Below are 17,239 nucleotides of genomic sequence, written 5' to 3' on the forward strand. Positions count from 1 at the left end.
TATGCCTTTTTAAATGTTATTGAACAAATTGCTTAGTCATCCATATGGTGTTCTTTGCAACATTATCTGAATCAACTGAAAAAAAAAAATCAGCTCCTCTAATACTATTCTTTACTCATTTTATAGTACAATTATCTGTATTAAACTTATATAAGTTTAAGCTTCATTTATTTTTCCATTAAAAGTAAAAGAGAAGTTGTTGGTAGTTTTTGTGATTTGGTCCTTGGTATCCAGATATCTCAGAGCTCTAGTCAATAGCACTGGGCAGAGGAATTACTTACTTCGATGAGAGGGAAGAGAGGTCTCATCCTGTATAAGACGCCTGTCTTCTGCAGCATAGTTTGTCAGTCTGGAATGTAATAATATCCAAGACCAATATTGTTATAATGAGAGGTTACACTGTTTTCCAGAAATTTTTTGACAAGACAAATCAAAGAGATGGAGGGAATTTAGTAAAGTTCATTCTTTGTGGAAAATAAGAGAGTAGGGGAATCTTGTTATAATGCTATGCTGGGGAATAAAAATGTCCAAATGAAAAAAACATCTTCAGTTATCTTTCCAAATTGACTGACTAGTGGAAATCAGAAGAGAAACCTACACATCTGTTTTCTACAAGAGGAAAGTACAATAAAGCTATGTTTGCTCTTTTGACAGCGGTTATTTTTCTACGTGTTTTCACATATCTCTGAAGTAATCGAGTTTACTTGTATACTCTTTAAAATTAGAAAGATCAACCATAGTGGTGAACAATATTCTAGTTTTATGGTACTGAGTAGAGTATAGCCCAGTACATGCTTTTGCAATTTGAAGATAATAATATTCAGATATGTCTTTATACGTAAACATGCATCTTTATGTAATTGGTAATATATGCTCTTTTGTTGATGGTGGCATAAGAGTTTCTATTTTCACATATACTTGAAGATGTATTAAAGTCACTTAGTACCTAATATAATATTCTAGAAACTAGTGATATCTTCTTCTGAATTGGGAAGTGTAGAAGACAAATTGAAAAAAAATAAATAAATAACAGAAACATATATTTCTCTGTTTTTGCTTAGAGTGTGAATTTAGATATAAACTGAATTTAGGTACTTTCAGTGATATTTTGTGTTAGACCTTTAATTACTTTTTTGGTTTATTTAGTTTACTTAGCATTTTCTCTTATCTAAACTTCTTGCTAACTACAAAATTTCTCTGATAACATAATATTCAAATTAATTTCTTCATAGGCCCAGTTCATGAAACCGTATATGATTTCTGGAGAATGATCTGGCAAGAACAGTCTGCCTGCATTGTGATGGTTACAAATTTAGTGGAGGTTGGTCGGGTAAGAAAAAAAAAATTTTTTTTGTTTTTTTTTGGTCAGTCATAAACATGAGTACAGTTGAAACAACACATAACACACTTAAAATAGATCATCCAATTGTTTTAAAAATTTCAAAGGCATAGCATTTCAGTTGAGTATTCCTAAGTTGACCTTCAGTGGCTGAGAAATTATTTGATTTCTCATTGAGTAATTAAATAAGCTTGGTTGTATACTAGAATCTAATTACATTATCAGGTTTGTATTTTTTTATGAGACTATTTGAAGTCTTTCTGTTTATTGTATAACAGAGCTTTTTCTCATTTATAGATATTTTTAACAGTGTTTTAATTGCAACCTAAAGAGTTATCACCAGAATTAAATGTATTATGTTTTCATTTCTACCTTCGTATTCTTTCTGTTATTTAGGTTAAATGCTACAAATATTGGCCTGATGATACTGAAGTTTATGGTGACTTCAAAGTAACTTGTGTAGAAATGGAACCACTTGCTGAATATGTAGTTAGGACATTCACACTTGAAAGGGTAAGTATCTTTTTCTATTAAAATGTCTATCAGAACTGCTTTTTCCCTTAACATTCCTGTCAAGTTTTGTTTTAATAATGCTACATAAAAATTCAGTCATTTACGCCACAAATATTTATTTGAGAGCTTACCACGTGCCAGGCGTGTTTCTAAACCCTGAGGCACACATTAAAATCTGTACTCTTTCAGAGCTTAAACTCTATTGAGAAGAGATGTTGATAAGAATAAATAAGCTAATATATCATATGTCATGAAAAGTGCTATGGAGAAAAAAAAAAACGTTGGAAATAGAAGTAGGAAATATTGTTGAGTAAGGGGAGGGAATGATTTACAATTTCAAAAGTATGGTTAGGGAAGGACTCATTGCTGAGAAAGTAACATGAGTGAAAGGAAGTGAGGGAGTGATGGGTTATGTCCAGGGGAAGAATGTTTCTTATAGAGGGGAGAGTCATTTCAGAAACCCAGAGGCATATCTATTTCCGTCACAATGAGAAACAGCCAGAAGGCCAGGGTGTTCAGAGATGGGCAAGTGAAGGGGAAAGAAATATGAAATGAAGTCAGAGAAATCACAGAGCCAGATAAGTGGTACCTGTAGACCATTATGATGATTTTAGTTCGTATTAAAAGTGAGTTAGGCAGTCATTGGAGAGTTTTGAGTCCAGTGGTAATATGATCTGACATATTTTTAAGAAGATCACCCAAGTTGTTATGTTATAGAAAGACTGAAGGAGGTGTACAGTATTGTAGACAGAAATGGGACATGGTAGTAATGAAATGCATTACTGTGGAAAAGCTTAATAGATTTGACCATACAAAAGTGTAAAATTATCTGTGTCAAAAAATATTAAAAGGTACACACACACAAAAGAAACCTTTGGTTATTAATATCTTTAATTCATACTGTTAATACATATAGAAAAGAAAGCACTAGACTCTCTGAAGAAACAACTGTTAACATGCCTATTAAGAATGTTTAACATCGTATACTGCTATATCATTTTGTACTTTCAAGTCAGCAAGAGTTTCAAAAAAGAAAAATAATTCTCATAGATTTAAAGATGTCTTGAGACAGGTATTTCCATATGTTGCTGATTGTAGTCAAATTGCTCTAAACTCTCTGTAAATCCGTAAAACAGTGTATATCTAGAGCTTTAAAATATTTGTCTTTGGACAAGCTTAGCTTTCATGAGTCTTTCCTAAGGAATTTATTTAAAATACAATGACTTCATTTATACAGTTGGATAATTACAAATAACCATCAATAACCATCAATGTCAAGCAATAGAAGAATAGTTAAATTATTATACACATATGATCTAGAAATATTATTTGCAGATGACATTTGTAAGTGATTCTACCAAAATGAAAAACTAATTAGGAAAAATATTAAATTGAAAGTATTATTATAAAGAACAACATAACTTTGATTATCACAACTATGTATATGTATGGAACTTTCTTAGACAAACCAAGTAAAATAAAATAAGCAATGATATAGGAGATTTCAAGGAAAGAACTCTATTATGTTTGACTTAATGAATAACTAGATCCCATTATTATAAAAAGAGAGAATGTGTAATATGCAGTCTCTTAAGTTCATACTTGTACAGGTCTCATAAAACTCAGTCATGAACTTAGTCATAAAGGATACCTGAACACATAACAAACAATTGAGATGTTTCCAGATTCAGTACAAAGCAACGCTGACCAATGACTTCACAGATTAGCCTCTTAAAAATCACCGAATCCTCTTTGAATAATTCTTGAATGAATGAATGCCTCAAAACTAAAGTTATATTGTATAGATTGATAATTTCATCTCAAAGCTTACCTTAAGTTATCCACTAAGAAAAATTTATACCTATAAATAATTTATTTTTTAAAAGGCAGTCTAAAATCATGTGAAAAATCATAAATTTAGAAAATCAGAAAAAAACAATAGACTAGAACAAAGAAAAAATTAAGTATAAAAAAGAAACACAAACAAAAAGTAAATCAGAAAGCTAGTTGCTTGAAAAGATCAATAAAATAATTAACCCACACTGTCAATTCTAAAAAAGGTACAAAGAAAACAAAATATACAGTATTAGAAAACATGAAGGGAATATGTCAACAGTTATACATGCTATTAGGAGAATTATAAAAAATAGTATGTATAGACTTAGAGGCATACATTATAGAGACATTGATTTTCTAGCAAATAATAATTCTTAAAAACTGGCCCAAGAAGAATTAGAAACCTGAACAGATGGCAGAAGAAAATAGAATCAATTTTTAAATCTTCCATTAAATTTGCACTATGGTGTTATAGTTGAGGTTTCTTTATCCTTTAAAGAATAGCTAATGACATGTTATTCAAATTATTTAGGCCATAGGAAACCATTAAAACCAACAAAATGTATTTCAAAAGCTAGTGCAGTGGTGATAACAGAACCTCATAAATATAGCTCTCTCTCTCTGTCTCTGTCTTTTGCAAGTGTAGCAGACCAATTTCACACAAGAACATGAAAAAATTTTAACAAAATATTGAACATTTGAATCCGGCAGTAAATGAAGAAAATAGTACATGATCCATTATATTTTTTCTAAGAATGTAAAGCTATTTCAACTGAGAAGGGAAATCTAGGAGGAGATTTCAGTAGGTCATGATGTTAAAGGAGCAAAAGCTTATGATTTTATTAATAGGTTTGTGCATTTAATACATTTAATTTTATTTAAAAGACATTTACAGCAATACTATAATTAGGAAAATGAGAGTTCCTAAACATGATAATGGTGATTCAACAATAACTAGTATCACACATGTCAAGGAGTGAAAAACTAAAGGCTACTAGTTTATTTTAATAAACTATTATAAAGGCTGTTATTGCTATTGTAATCAAGCATGTGACATGGATAATTGTTCTTACTAGTATTCAACATATTTTGGAAGTTTTAGTAAATGAAATAAGACGGCAAACAGAATAAACTGCGTAACTATTAGAAAAGACAAAATTAAGATGAAGTAGTTTTGTACCAAGAAATCTTTAAGATGAAATAATTTTGTACCAAGAAAACTGGAGGTAATTTTTTTTTACTGGAACTAATAAACATTTATTTAAGTGACTAATTCAGTATAAATACTCGTGCATCATAGCTTTTCCTTATATTGGTAATAAACAAAAAGCATTAAACACTCTTTACAATAATAAAAAAAATTCTAAAATAATAAAAAAAATTCTAAAATTCTAAAATATGTCAGTATATTTTACAAGAAAGATGCAAGTCCTAATTGAATAAAAGCACAAAGTGTATTGAAGGACATAAAGTAAGGTGTGAATGAATGAAGACATGCACCGTGTCCTGGAACATGGGAGTACTCAGCATTTATATCACTATGTAGATTTAATACAGTTCTAATTGGAATAGCGTTGTACTTTTGTTTTTATTTTTTTCTTGTTATTTAGAACTGGAAAAGAGGATTTTTTCAAAAATAATTAAGAACCACATATTTGAAAATTAGCAAGAAAAATGTAAAAAAGAGAATGATAGGTGATAGGCTCTACCAGATATGAAAATTTACTAAAAAGACTAAGTCCTGTACATGTAACAGAAGGAGAAAGGAAGCAAGGTTCAAACAGCAACTCTAGTAAAAGGATTCATATAGAGGAGGTGAAGTAATTTTCTAAAATCTGGTCTTAAAACAATTTATGACCTACTTCACTAGAGTTGACTTGAAAAGTACAAAGAACGTGATTTTTTTCATTTGGGTGATTTCATGATTATGTTTATCATTGTGACGATTACAATTATTTGTTGAGCCCTGCTTTGTGTAGGGTATTGTGCTAGGAACTAAAACTAAGAAGAATTGTAAGACATGATCACTGTCTTCCAACGTTTTGCTGATACTGGTCTGTATAAGATAAAATGTAAACAAACTGTCTTTCTCAATTTGGTCCATGTATTTCATGTAACATTGCTACCTTTACTGATTGAACAAGTGAGATTGAGATTCCACAGTGGGTCATAGTAGAGTTAGAGTAGGGTTAGGGTTAGATTACAGTGGGATTTTTTTTTCTTTTGCTACAATGTGAATTCCTAAAAGTGGATTCTGTAGTATTCCATCAATACTACAATTTCCATCAATGGAAAGCCAAGCTGTGCTACCCCAATCTACAGGATTCTTTTAACAAAAAAAGAAGGAAAAGTCTCTGAAATGTGCATTTGTAGAGTTCTCTTTAATTAATCCAATAGGAGAAAAACACCACAATGGATGCTTCACTTCTTTTGTTTTGCATTTTTGTTACTATAAATAATACTCTGTGTGCTGAATTATTTCACAGACCTAAGAAAAATAGTTTGCCCAAAGAACAGTTTAGCTATATATTTTCACAAACCAATCTAGAGTCGCACTGTCCTGGAAAATCCCTACATGCTGTGCTTCAAAAGCATTTTCAACATGGATAAGCAAGGCATTAAAATCTCTTTGTGAGGCGAGAAGTTGGAAAGTTGCTTTTATACACCACTTGAGAACTCAATGCATTGGGTCAATAGGGCAGCATTTTAGTTTTCCCATTTCCTTCTTTTCACCTAATAATTTTATATGTTGTCATTTCCAATAAGAAACAAGCTGTCAAGGTAAATAAAATTTACCTAGACTTAGAGAACCAAGCAAGACTTTGAATTTTCTTTCTTTAGCAAGTTGTCTAACAATAAAGTTAAACTCTTTTGTTATGTTAGGCCAGTATCCTTTTTTAGAAAAGGCATGATCTTTGGTAAATTTTTTTCATTGTTTTCATAGTCAGTCAGGTCTAGTATCTATTATTGTGTTCAATGGCTTTTTTTGAGTCCTTTTGAAAATGCTTCTTTCCGTCTTTGCACAGAGGGGATACAATGAAATCCGTGAAGTTAAACAGTTCCATTTCACGGGCTGGCCTGACCATGGAGTGCCATACCATGCTACGGGGCTGCTTTCTTTTATTCGGCGAGTCAAGTTATCCAACCCTCCTAGTGCTGGCCCCATTGTCGTGCATTGCAGGTGCGTGGTGGTCCAAATGGTGTTGACTTCATATGGTCAGCTTTTTTTTTAGAGTATAAAGACAAGACTTTTAAGCACAAAAACTAGTTCATGCTTACAAAGTTCTAGCTTGCATGTATTACAGATAAGGTAAAAAAGCAATAAAATAAAAGTTAGCTATGAGTAGGATATAAAATAGAAACTTAAGAAATACATACATTCATCCTAATGTTATATAGTGTTATCCACAATTACAAGTGTAGAAAGTCTGCCTTTTAGTGGCAACATCTGTGTTTTTGTTATTTTTATCACTTTTGCAAATCCCATATTGTATTGAATCGTAGATTGAAATAGAGATTTCTTGCCCATCTAGAAAATTCTCACTAGAATCCCAGCTTTTAAAGCTAAATTTGAGACACACAGAGGTACTAAATGGCCTAAATTGCAAGAATTTGTGCTGCAAAACAGCAGTTCAAAAAAATTTTTTTGAAAAGCTGTCCCCATCAGAGGACCTTGAAAACTGCAAGTATTTGCCAAAAAACATGAACATTATATCTAGACTCTCTTCTGATTAGAAACTTCTCTTAAAACAAGCATTCAGTGACACTAAAAGCAAATTACATGGCCTCATTTTGAGATGTGACTAGAAAAATAAGTACTGAATTTGAAAAGCTTTTCCTAAATGCTTCACACATACTAATCCCCCCAAGCTACATAATAGGTTGTACTTAAGCATTTTTTTCTTCCTGAAGATCCAACCTATTCAGGATTTAAATGACTGTGTATAAAAGGGGGAAAAAACCAACAGAATGGAATAAAGGTAATGCATCCCATAAGATCAGATACTACGCACCCTGAAAAAAAATGTTCATTTCAATCCTTGTCAAGAAATCTGATGTACTCTTCAATTACTTTCCTGTCTCAAATGCTGGGAACAGTGATGGAGAAGATGGTAGAGAGAAAAAAGTAATAGAGATAGCCAGTATCTTTTGCTTCAATTTCTAAAAGAACAGTGAGTTTAAAAGAAGTAACCAAATCTGGATTACAAAGAAATAATGTTACCAACCCATCTAAGCATTTAGAAAATCGTATAAATAGGTTTTCAATTCAGGGATTCCTTGATTTATCATAGAGGTTTACTTTCTTATGAATTACTTGCTTCAGCAGTTCTCTTAAGATTCTAAGATAATCTCTTGAAACAGAAGTGTACTTTTCCACTTAGACTTGGGCATCTCTGAGTTTATGGAAGAGAAGACGTTGACTACAAACTGAAATCCCCTCCCCCCAAAAAAATGTTTATGTAGTTTGCTCCCTTGCTTCTGAACATAAAATTGAAGAACTATCCCAAGGGGTAAAATAATCAAAGTATATTATGATTCAGCTTTTGAATTAAGTGCAATAAAATAGTGGCTATCTTTGTGTCCTGCTAAGAATCATATGCTACACCTAAAAACTTATTTTTATTTTCCCTTTAGATCACTATTCAAATATTGTTTCTACTGTTGGTCACCTCCTCACTGATAACATCATTTTTTCCCACTCTCACCATTAACACTTCTGAATTGTGGCTTCTCAGATTTCCCATTTAAAGGTTTTGGAATTAATGTTCTTTTGCCTTGGTATTTACAAGAGTCTCTCTGCGACAGTGGGCTAGCACTCTCTCACTGCTGCCAGAGGACCCACAAGATGAGTAGGAAAGTATTGCAGTTTGGAGTTAAATTCTTAGGCATGAATTCACCACTTGATCACTTCTGTGAGCTTGAAATTGTGTGTATTAAATTTATGTAAAATGAAGATTGTGAGAGAGGTGTGGAATTTGAACAGTGTATATACATTTTTTTCACCTTGCAAATAACTTGGAACTCTTGTTCCAATTTTTAATGTATACCAAAGCAGATACTCTGTACATGAAGTTATCTGTACATTAACAAGTCTTTACGCATCGTGTACAAATTATGTGTCTAGCACTTTGTTAAAACAATTTGATTCTTCCTGACAACAGGAAAGATCTTTCTTTAAGGTAACAAAGACAAGCATGCTTCTTAAATTCTTCGCATTTAATTTTTTTCAGTGCTGGTGCTGGACGAACTGGCTGTTACATTGTGATTGACATCATGCTGGATATGGCTGAAAGAGAGGGTGTCGTTGACATCTACAACTGTGTCAAAGCCTTACGATCACGGCGTATCAACATGGTCCAGACAGAGGTATGCTGATTGACCCTTAGTGGACTTTTTCTTTTTTAAACAAAGGAATAGATGTTTTTCACATATAATCAATATTAGCTTAGGCCATACAGGAAAATATTGATATTTTCATTAATATTTCCTTATTGAGAAAATATGTTCTCTACTTTGATGACAGGACAGTTTATTATTAAAATAGTATGAAGTTTTCTTTTTCTTTCTTTTGATAGGAGCAGTACATTTTTATTCATGATGCCATTTTAGAAGCCTGCTTATGTGGAGAAACTGCCATACCTGTCTGTGAATTTAAAGCTGCGTATTTTGATATGATTAGAATAGACTCTCAGACTAACTCTTCACATCTCAAAGATGAATTTCAGGTAGTGACTATTTCTAAGGCCTCTTTTATGACTTATTACGATTTGTTCTGGGTACTAATAATCCTTTCAAGGAAGATCTTTCAAGTCTAATTTATAACCTTTGACCCTTTTAAAAGTATAATCTAATACCTGTCCCTTTCATTAGACGTATTTTGGATCACTTATGTATTGATGAGCTTGTGTGTGCTGTATCCTGAAGGGCAAATGAGTTCAGACTCAGGGAAGAATATGGGGAAAGGTATCATAAAAGTCAAATGTGGTGGTGATTTGTGTGGTATTTATAACCTTTTTTTCCCATGCAGTAGTATGGATTTTGACCTTCTGTGTCACTCGCAGTGTGAGGAGATCAGCCCCATTAATAATAATAGCTGAAGTTTGTACTGAACATTGTCTCTAAATAGCCCCAAATGTTTCACTGCCCTTGGAACATCCCTGCAGGTGTGTGAAAATGAAGTCAGGGGTAGCTCTAGAAACCTGATGCTTTGATTCTTGGTGCAGTGGTCTTTCCAACACACCCTAGAATATCTCCAAGTATGGCATGACAAAATGTGATTACAGGCGGTACAGTTTCCAATTTTGATGAAGGGTCATCATCATGGACTGCCCTGATTGTATTTTCTTGGGTTAGGCAATGCATTTTGCTCGTAGCTGTGTTTTTTAGCTTTCCTTTTCCTCTTAGGAAAAGGCATATTGAATAATATGTATCTTGTTTCTTTGTCACTTCCCAGGCTTCATTACCTTTAACTACAAATTCTGTCAGCCCTGTCAGTGGCAAATGCCATTGCCTTGCACAAATCCTTCACTTTCTACTTGGCCTCCTAAATACTTGATGGATCTGTGTTATGCTCTCAAACGGATCACTATGGTCTTTTAACCTGGGTTCCTTTTTCTTTTTAGACTTTGAATTCAGTCACCCCTCGACTACAAGCTGAAGACTGCAGTATAGCATGCCTGCCAAGGAACCATGACAAGAACCGTTTCATGGACATGCTGCCACCTGACAGATGTCTGCCTTTTTTAATTACTATTGATGGGGAGAGCAGTAACTACATCAATGCTGCTCTTATGGATGTAAGAGACTGCCCTCTTTGTTAGTGTAAAGTGCCATGAAAATCTATGTAATGCAACTGAACACTGGCTGGTTTTATTTTCTAGAGAGTTATTTTAGATTTCCCCTGCAGAGAGTCTTAGGAACTATAAATTGTGTAGCTTTATTATGGATTTGGAGCTTGATTATCAATTATTATATTTGTACAGGAAATATTGCAGTTTATATATTTTTTATCTTAATTACATTAGGAAGAAAATTATGTCTTATTTATTTTGAATATAGTTAAGGAATGAAATTTTTAAAATCACAGAATGCCATATCTTACCAAAGTTGTGTTATTTTGGAAAATGCTTATCTCTAACATTTAATGTTCCAATAATTTATAGCTAACTTGTTTTATTGGCCATTAATTAATAAAGATTATTTATAACAACTAAGGAAGACATGGACAATATCATGTTAACATATGCATCATGATAAAAGAACCATCTTGCCCCTTTCCAGTCTTCATAAACTGTAGGTGCTCCAGCATATACTCAATGTGTTAGCAGCCCACAGACAGACAGAACAACATGGAAGTTGGTTTTAAAGTATGTCTTTGGCCACCTTGGGAAGAAGGAAGAAAATGTATTCTCTACCTTTGATGACAGAAAAGTTTTATAAAAATAGTATGAAATTTTCTTTTTCTTTCTTTTGACAGGTCCAGTACATTTTTATTTATGATGCCATTTTAGAAGCCTGGTTCATTTCTAGATTTTGCCCTTTCACCTATGAAACCATGGCAAGGAGAAATTAGATAACATGGTTCATTCCTTTCAGACTATAATGAGGCTTTCTAACTTGTTGCTTCTATTGTGTTTTCTAAAATTACCTACTGCTAATTAGTAGCCTGGAAGCAGAAACTTAGAAAAGCCCCCATTCTATTTCTCTAAGACTAGTGTTAGCCATTTACTTTGCTTTTTTTTTTTTTTTTCTACAGAGCAGAATAGTCTAAAGGTAAAATCAAATGCCAATGACAAGTTCCCATCCTTTCTGTGACCGGAGAATTGTCTAGCCATTAGTCACATTCACTGAAATCACATTGCATCCTAATTATAACTTTTCTTCCCATGTTAGTTGTCTGGAAAAGCAAATGTACTAAATACAGAGAAGATGTACCAGACTTTCATTTCTGAGTCTAGATTTGGAAGGAAAAAAAGGAAGAAGGAAAAGAGCAAATAATAATATTAGGAAAAGTATTGATGCCTTTGAATTTTTTGTCTTTGGCATTTGTCAATTTTTTTTCATTTTCCAGGTAGTCTTCTATTCAGTATGAAGATTGAAACCTTATATTCTACCTGTTCCTACTCTCTGCTTAATCCCCTGTGATTCAAGAAGGATATATTTCATAGTTTAAGTTCTCTGTGGATTTACTAGTGTAGTTGAGCCTTCAGAAGAGTAAGGTTGCTTTGGTTTACAAGAACAAGGCTGTTGCTCAACCCCATCATTAGAGTTACATACCCTTTTGCCAGGCCTATGAAGATCCGTAGGTAAGGCCAAGGAGTCTGTGCTTTCAAAGCCTTGCATGTGCTCCTGCATTTAGAGAGGAAAGAAACAGGAAATCTTCAGTCTGCTTCCTTTTCATCTCCACCTCATGTATCTCCCCTCCCTATGACTCAAAAAATGAGTAAATAGCCATCAGCCTGCTTTCATGTACCTTCCCATGAAGCAGACATTTAATTGAAAGGAAAGCTTACTTCTCTCTTCTGATACTTTCTCATGAGCCTTCATACCTTTCTCAGGAGGCCCAGCTGCAGGTGAAGCTTGGTAAGGTTCGGAAGTAGCCAGGTGAACTGCCATCTACTCAGATTTATCCTGTGGTCTTCTGTGGAATGGAATGTCGTGGTTAGCAGCATTCCCCAAATGGTGGCAGCATCAGTGAAGTCCAAGGATCAGTATCTACACTGATGTTAAGACAGTTGAAGGACTTAAAGAGTAGTATGTGTGATAGAAATGAGTTAGAAGATCACTGACAGTTGTGTGTGCATTAGGGAAATTTATCCCAACAGCTGTCTCATTTTGTTTTACAATAATTAAAGTCATTACTACAATTATATATTTCTATTTTAGTGTAGAGCATCCATCTGTAGAATAACGTATTGCCAAGGCCAGATAAATATTGTCTTTACACCCCCTCCCTCCGGAAAGAGATAATGTATTATGTCTTCATCTAGGAGCACTTGGAAAACGAGTCATCTCCCCTTTATGTGGGGCCAGGAAGCGCATTGGTATTACTCTTTGGCACTTGAGAATTTTAAGTGATTGAAACTATCATTCTGACCATTGTTATACATTAGAAATGCCCAGAAACCATGAGAAGTGCATTGCGTACAAGATGTATAGAGTGTGCTGGTGATATACAAATAATATAAAAGCACAGGAGCTTGAGGTAGTTGTGGTTTTTCTTATTTGGAGTGGAGGAGAGTTAGTTTTGTATAAGAACACACACACACACACACACACACACACACACACGATTGATTTGCCCTCAGCCTCTCAGAGACTGATTTCCTTTGGAAAATTGAAACAGCCCACCTGGTACCTCAGGGAGGTTCCTAACCTCAAGAAGTTCTTTAGTTTCTTCTTTTGTATTTGTCTGCATTTACTTTTCTCAATGAATAAAAATTTAATTCTTGACTTGAACTCCTTTGGAACCATCAAAGTCTTCAGCAAATTGACTCATTACTAGTTCCAGTACATTCCAGTGGTCCAAATCTGTTACTCCAAATGGCTTAAGCAGCATTCTGGCTCCATCTCTGTGTGAAGCTATTACATCTTACTGGTCCTACATTGAAGTGTATTGTATCTGTTTGTAGAACTAATCATCATTTTAAGTACTTATATTTCTCCATCTACCTTGTTTCTTCACAGAGCTACAGGCAACCAGCTGCTTTCATCGTCACACAATACCCTCTGCCAAACACTGTGAAAGACTTCTGGAGATTAGTATATGATTATGGCTGCACCTCCATTGTGATGTTAAATGAAGTCGACTTGTCCCAGGTTGATGGCTATCAGTTGCTTTTGCATGTTTATACACAAATTAATAGAGTAATAAACTGCTAAAATTTGCTTTATACTTTCCTGATTAGAAAAAAATAATGCTCATTTTCTTTTTCTTTCAAAATGTTTATTACCTAGGGCTGCCCTCAGTACTGGCCAGAAGAAGGAATGCTCCGATATGGTCCTATCCAAGTGGAATGTATGTCTTGTTCAATGGATTGTGATGTAATCAGCCGGATTTTTAGGATATGCAATTTAACAAGAGTAAGTCATTCTTGGGTCATTCTAACCGAGTTAATTCAGAACAGGTAGATCATAACCATGATGTTGTAATTCCTTTTAGACAACAGCAAGAGTAAAATTAGTGAGCATTACATAATTCATCCCAAAGCTAGTAATAATCTTATACTCAAGTACTAGAACAAAAACACATTCCAAATATAAGAAAGCAGAAATGCTGAAATCTAGATTTTCTGGTCAGTTACTACACTATCGTATTCCACCTAGAAATCTAGATTTAGATGTCCTGGCTCAGTCAATTTGATAGTCTGGACCTGGCCACTGAGTATATGTAAACTTATCTCAAGGATGACTGCATGTTTTATTAGTACTGATATCCAGCCCAGAAATGGCATGCAATTGAAATATAAGAGCACAAGAATATAATAATGATAATGATAGAGAAGCTTTACCTCAGGAGAAGGGAATATGTCAGCTCAGCCATTAGAACAGGATTCCATGTGACTATTCCAAGTCCTGTGTACGAGAGAGAAACCCAGGCCTGAAGGAAAAAATAAATCAGTCATCATTGATTCTCCTCCCAACTACAACATTCCTAAATGTTCCAACACATGGCTCTGCTGGGATCTAAAGGTAGAACCAGTGCTGCTACGATCGTGCCTTTCCCCAGCAGCAAAGTAGCAGCTGGGTCACTCAGGAGTCTCTCTTACCCTGACTCTTCAAAAAAAAATAATAATAAAAACTGTTCAGATTATGTAACCAGATAGCAAGCAAAATTTGAAAAAACACTGGTAACTTGCGTGGAATTATACTCTTTTTAAAGGGAAAGATTGCTCTGTTTTTTAAAGCACCAGTTCTGTGTATGTGAATTAGTTTAAGCGTGTGATTAGGACTGTCATGTTTCAGTGTTTTCTCATATCAAAATGACTATATGTATGTCTGGTTAATAAGTCTATATGTATCTAACCATGAGCAGGCAATAAAACTGTATCTAATTCTATTGCTCATTTCAGTGGAGAAAAAAGGATAACTTCAATCATGTCATAATATTCATGCATATCTTAGATGTTAATTTAAGTGGAATCTCATTATGTCTGCACATCTGCTGCGTTATGGTTCTAGTAATATTTTAGCTAAAAAGCTGTAGCTGCTGAACTAAGAAAGTAAGGCTTGTTTGTTAATTGAGCTGTTTCTATGAAAAATATTCCTGGAATAGGAACTGAAATCTGTGTTATATTTTTTGTCAGCCTATTTATTTGTTTGTTTGTTTAACTTCCTCTATATTTGGTGTTCAGGTCCTTATTAGTGTATGATTTTTTTTTCTTTTCCCAGTCTCATTATTTAATATAATTTACTTCATCAAATATTTAGTATGCACCAACAACAAGTTGGGTGTTGTTCTACATGGGGCCTGTGTCCTACCAAAAGATGCATGAGGCTTTGCCGCATGGAACTTCAGATCTGATACCTTATGATATGGCTTACGCATGTGTTGCATATTCTTCCTTATATTTTCATTTGAAGGTTTAAAGTTTTGATTCATTCTTTCAACAATACTACTCATTGGAAAGTATTATACAAGGTTCTAGTGATACAGAGTTTAGGAAAAATAGGGATTTCCTTGTCCTTAAGGAATTTATATTTATCTGGGAAGACAGGAATTAAACAACTAATTGTGTAATCATCTATTTACAAGTATAATACATTTTACAGAGAAAAAGTACAGAGTATGGAGTGTTTAACTCAGTTATTTGACATAGCTGGGTGATCAGAGACTTCTATGAGATAGTGGTATTTAAGCCAAAATTAGAAGAATCAGTAGGAGTTATTTGGGGGTGAGGTAACCAACCAGAGAACTTTCCCAAGACACACAAGTTTCAGTGTTAAGACCAGAATTGTGGGCCAACCCCATGGCTCACTCGGGAGAGTGTGACGCTGGGAGCGCAGCGGCGCTCTTGCCGCGGGTTCGGATCCTATATAGGGATGGCTGGTGCGCTCACTGGCTGAGCTTTAGAAGAATCAGTAGGAGTTATTTGGGGGTGAGGTAACCAACCAGAGAACTTTCCCAAGACACACAAGTTTCAGTGTTAAGACCAGAATTGTGGGCCAACCCCATGGCTCACTCGGGAGAGTGTGACGCTGGGAGCGCAGCGGCGCTCTTGCCGCGGGTTCGGATCCTATATAGGGATGGCTGGTGCGCTCACTGGCTGAGCTCGGTGTGGGCAACACCAAGCCAAGGGTTGCGATCCCCTTACCGGTCACAAAAAAGACAAAAAAAAGAAAAAGACTAGAATTGTCCTAGGCATACCTGGGACAAGTTGGTCAATCTATTTAGAATTAAGAAGGGCAAGCAAGAAGAAAGTGTTCAAGGCAAAGAGGACAGTATATGAAATGTCCCCCAGGAAAAAGAGGTGACTTGATAAATGGATAAAAACAAGGCCACTGTGTTTAGAACTTAAACAGTATGTTAAAGGGAAGGTTGGGGAAGGGGGTAGAGCCATAACATGTAAGGATTTTTAAGTCATGGCAGCTATTTGAATTTTATGCCAAGATTGCTTAAAAGCCATTAAAGCAGGGAATGACAAGATCAAATTTGCATTTCAAAATAATCGTGATGCCTATCTATAGTAAGAATGGATTGGAAGATCAAAGTTTATTCATGAAGATCAACTAGGAGTTAATTATCATAACTTGTGATTGGGAATGCAATGATATCAATGGTGATAAAAAGAGAAGGAGATGAATTTGAACGTTATTTAGGAAGTATAATCATAGGAATTGATTACTGGATATGGGGTGTCAGGGAGAAGCAGGTAGAAAGGATGATTCCCATGTTTCTTGCTGCTTTAACTTAGAATGTTTCTGTATAGGAATGTATGTATATAGGACTGACATCAGCTAGACTCAATCCAATGTAAATTTCATTTGTATTGCAAGTTGTGTGCAACTTTTACTTCTTAGTAGAAATTCTAGTCCCAGCTTATTTACATAAAAATACTTTTCCCTCTACAGCCACAGGAAGGTTATCTGATGGTGCAGCAGTTTCAGTACCTAGGGTGGGCTTCTCATCGAGAAGTGCCTGGCTCCAAACGGTCATTTTTGAAACTGATACTGCAGGTGGAGAAATGGCAAGAGGAATGCGAGGAAGGCGAAGGCCGGACGATCATCCACTGCTTGTGAGTAGGGCAGCCCGGCCTGGCCGATCAGGGGCCTTGGTGCTCATTTCCTCATCAGCCTTTGCATTTTCCATGTTAAAGAAACTCACATCTTAAAGATCTCCCATAGATATTACTTTAAAACATTTTTTCTGTCTCATGATTCTGTAACTAACTACTAACTTTAATTTTTGCATTTTCTAAATCTTATTATATAGTTGTTATATAATTTAAACTCTTTTGAACACTATGAACAACTTCCCCGATTAACAGTTTACAAATATATTGGAATCTCAAGGTATCTAGGTTGCAGCAACTTATACCTATGGTGTATTCC

At 34.6% G+C, this 17,239-nt stretch overlaps 1 protein-coding gene across 2 annotated transcripts in view; it reads left to right on the forward strand.

Moving 5' to 3' along the window:
- LOC103591530 (receptor-type tyrosine-protein phosphatase kappa-like) overlaps nt 1–17,020 on the forward strand; it is a 37,335-nt gene extending 20,315 nt beyond the window's left edge. The window contains exons 12-20 of one of the 2 annotated variants that reach the window (XM_008574007.1): nt 1,233–1,330; nt 1,736–1,852; nt 6,715–6,869; nt 8,920–9,055; nt 9,265–9,414; nt 10,312–10,485; nt 13,376–13,507; nt 13,646–13,771; nt 16,760–17,020. In XM_008574007.1, the coding sequence (XP_008572229.1) occupies nt 1,233–1,330; nt 1,736–1,852; nt 6,715–6,869; nt 8,920–9,055; nt 9,265–9,414; nt 10,312–10,485; nt 13,376–13,507; nt 13,646–13,771; nt 16,760–16,927 (1,256 nt within the window). In that variant the 3' untranslated portion in view covers nt 16,928–17,020. The remainder of the gene's footprint in view (nt 1–1,232; nt 1,331–1,735; nt 1,853–6,714; nt 6,870–8,919; nt 9,056–9,264; nt 9,415–10,311; nt 10,486–13,375; nt 13,508–13,645; nt 13,772–16,759) is intronic. The other variant, XM_008574006.1, reaches the window with a different exon arrangement.
- Nucleotides 17,021–17,239: the final 219 nt, after the last annotated feature.

This window comes from Galeopterus variegatus, unplaced genomic scaffold, assembly GCF_000696425.1.
Source record: "Galeopterus variegatus unplaced genomic scaffold, G_variegatus-3.0.2 Scaffold983, whole genome shotgun sequence".
Lineage (NCBI taxonomy): Eukaryota > Metazoa > Chordata > Mammalia > Dermoptera > Cynocephalidae > Galeopterus > Galeopterus variegatus.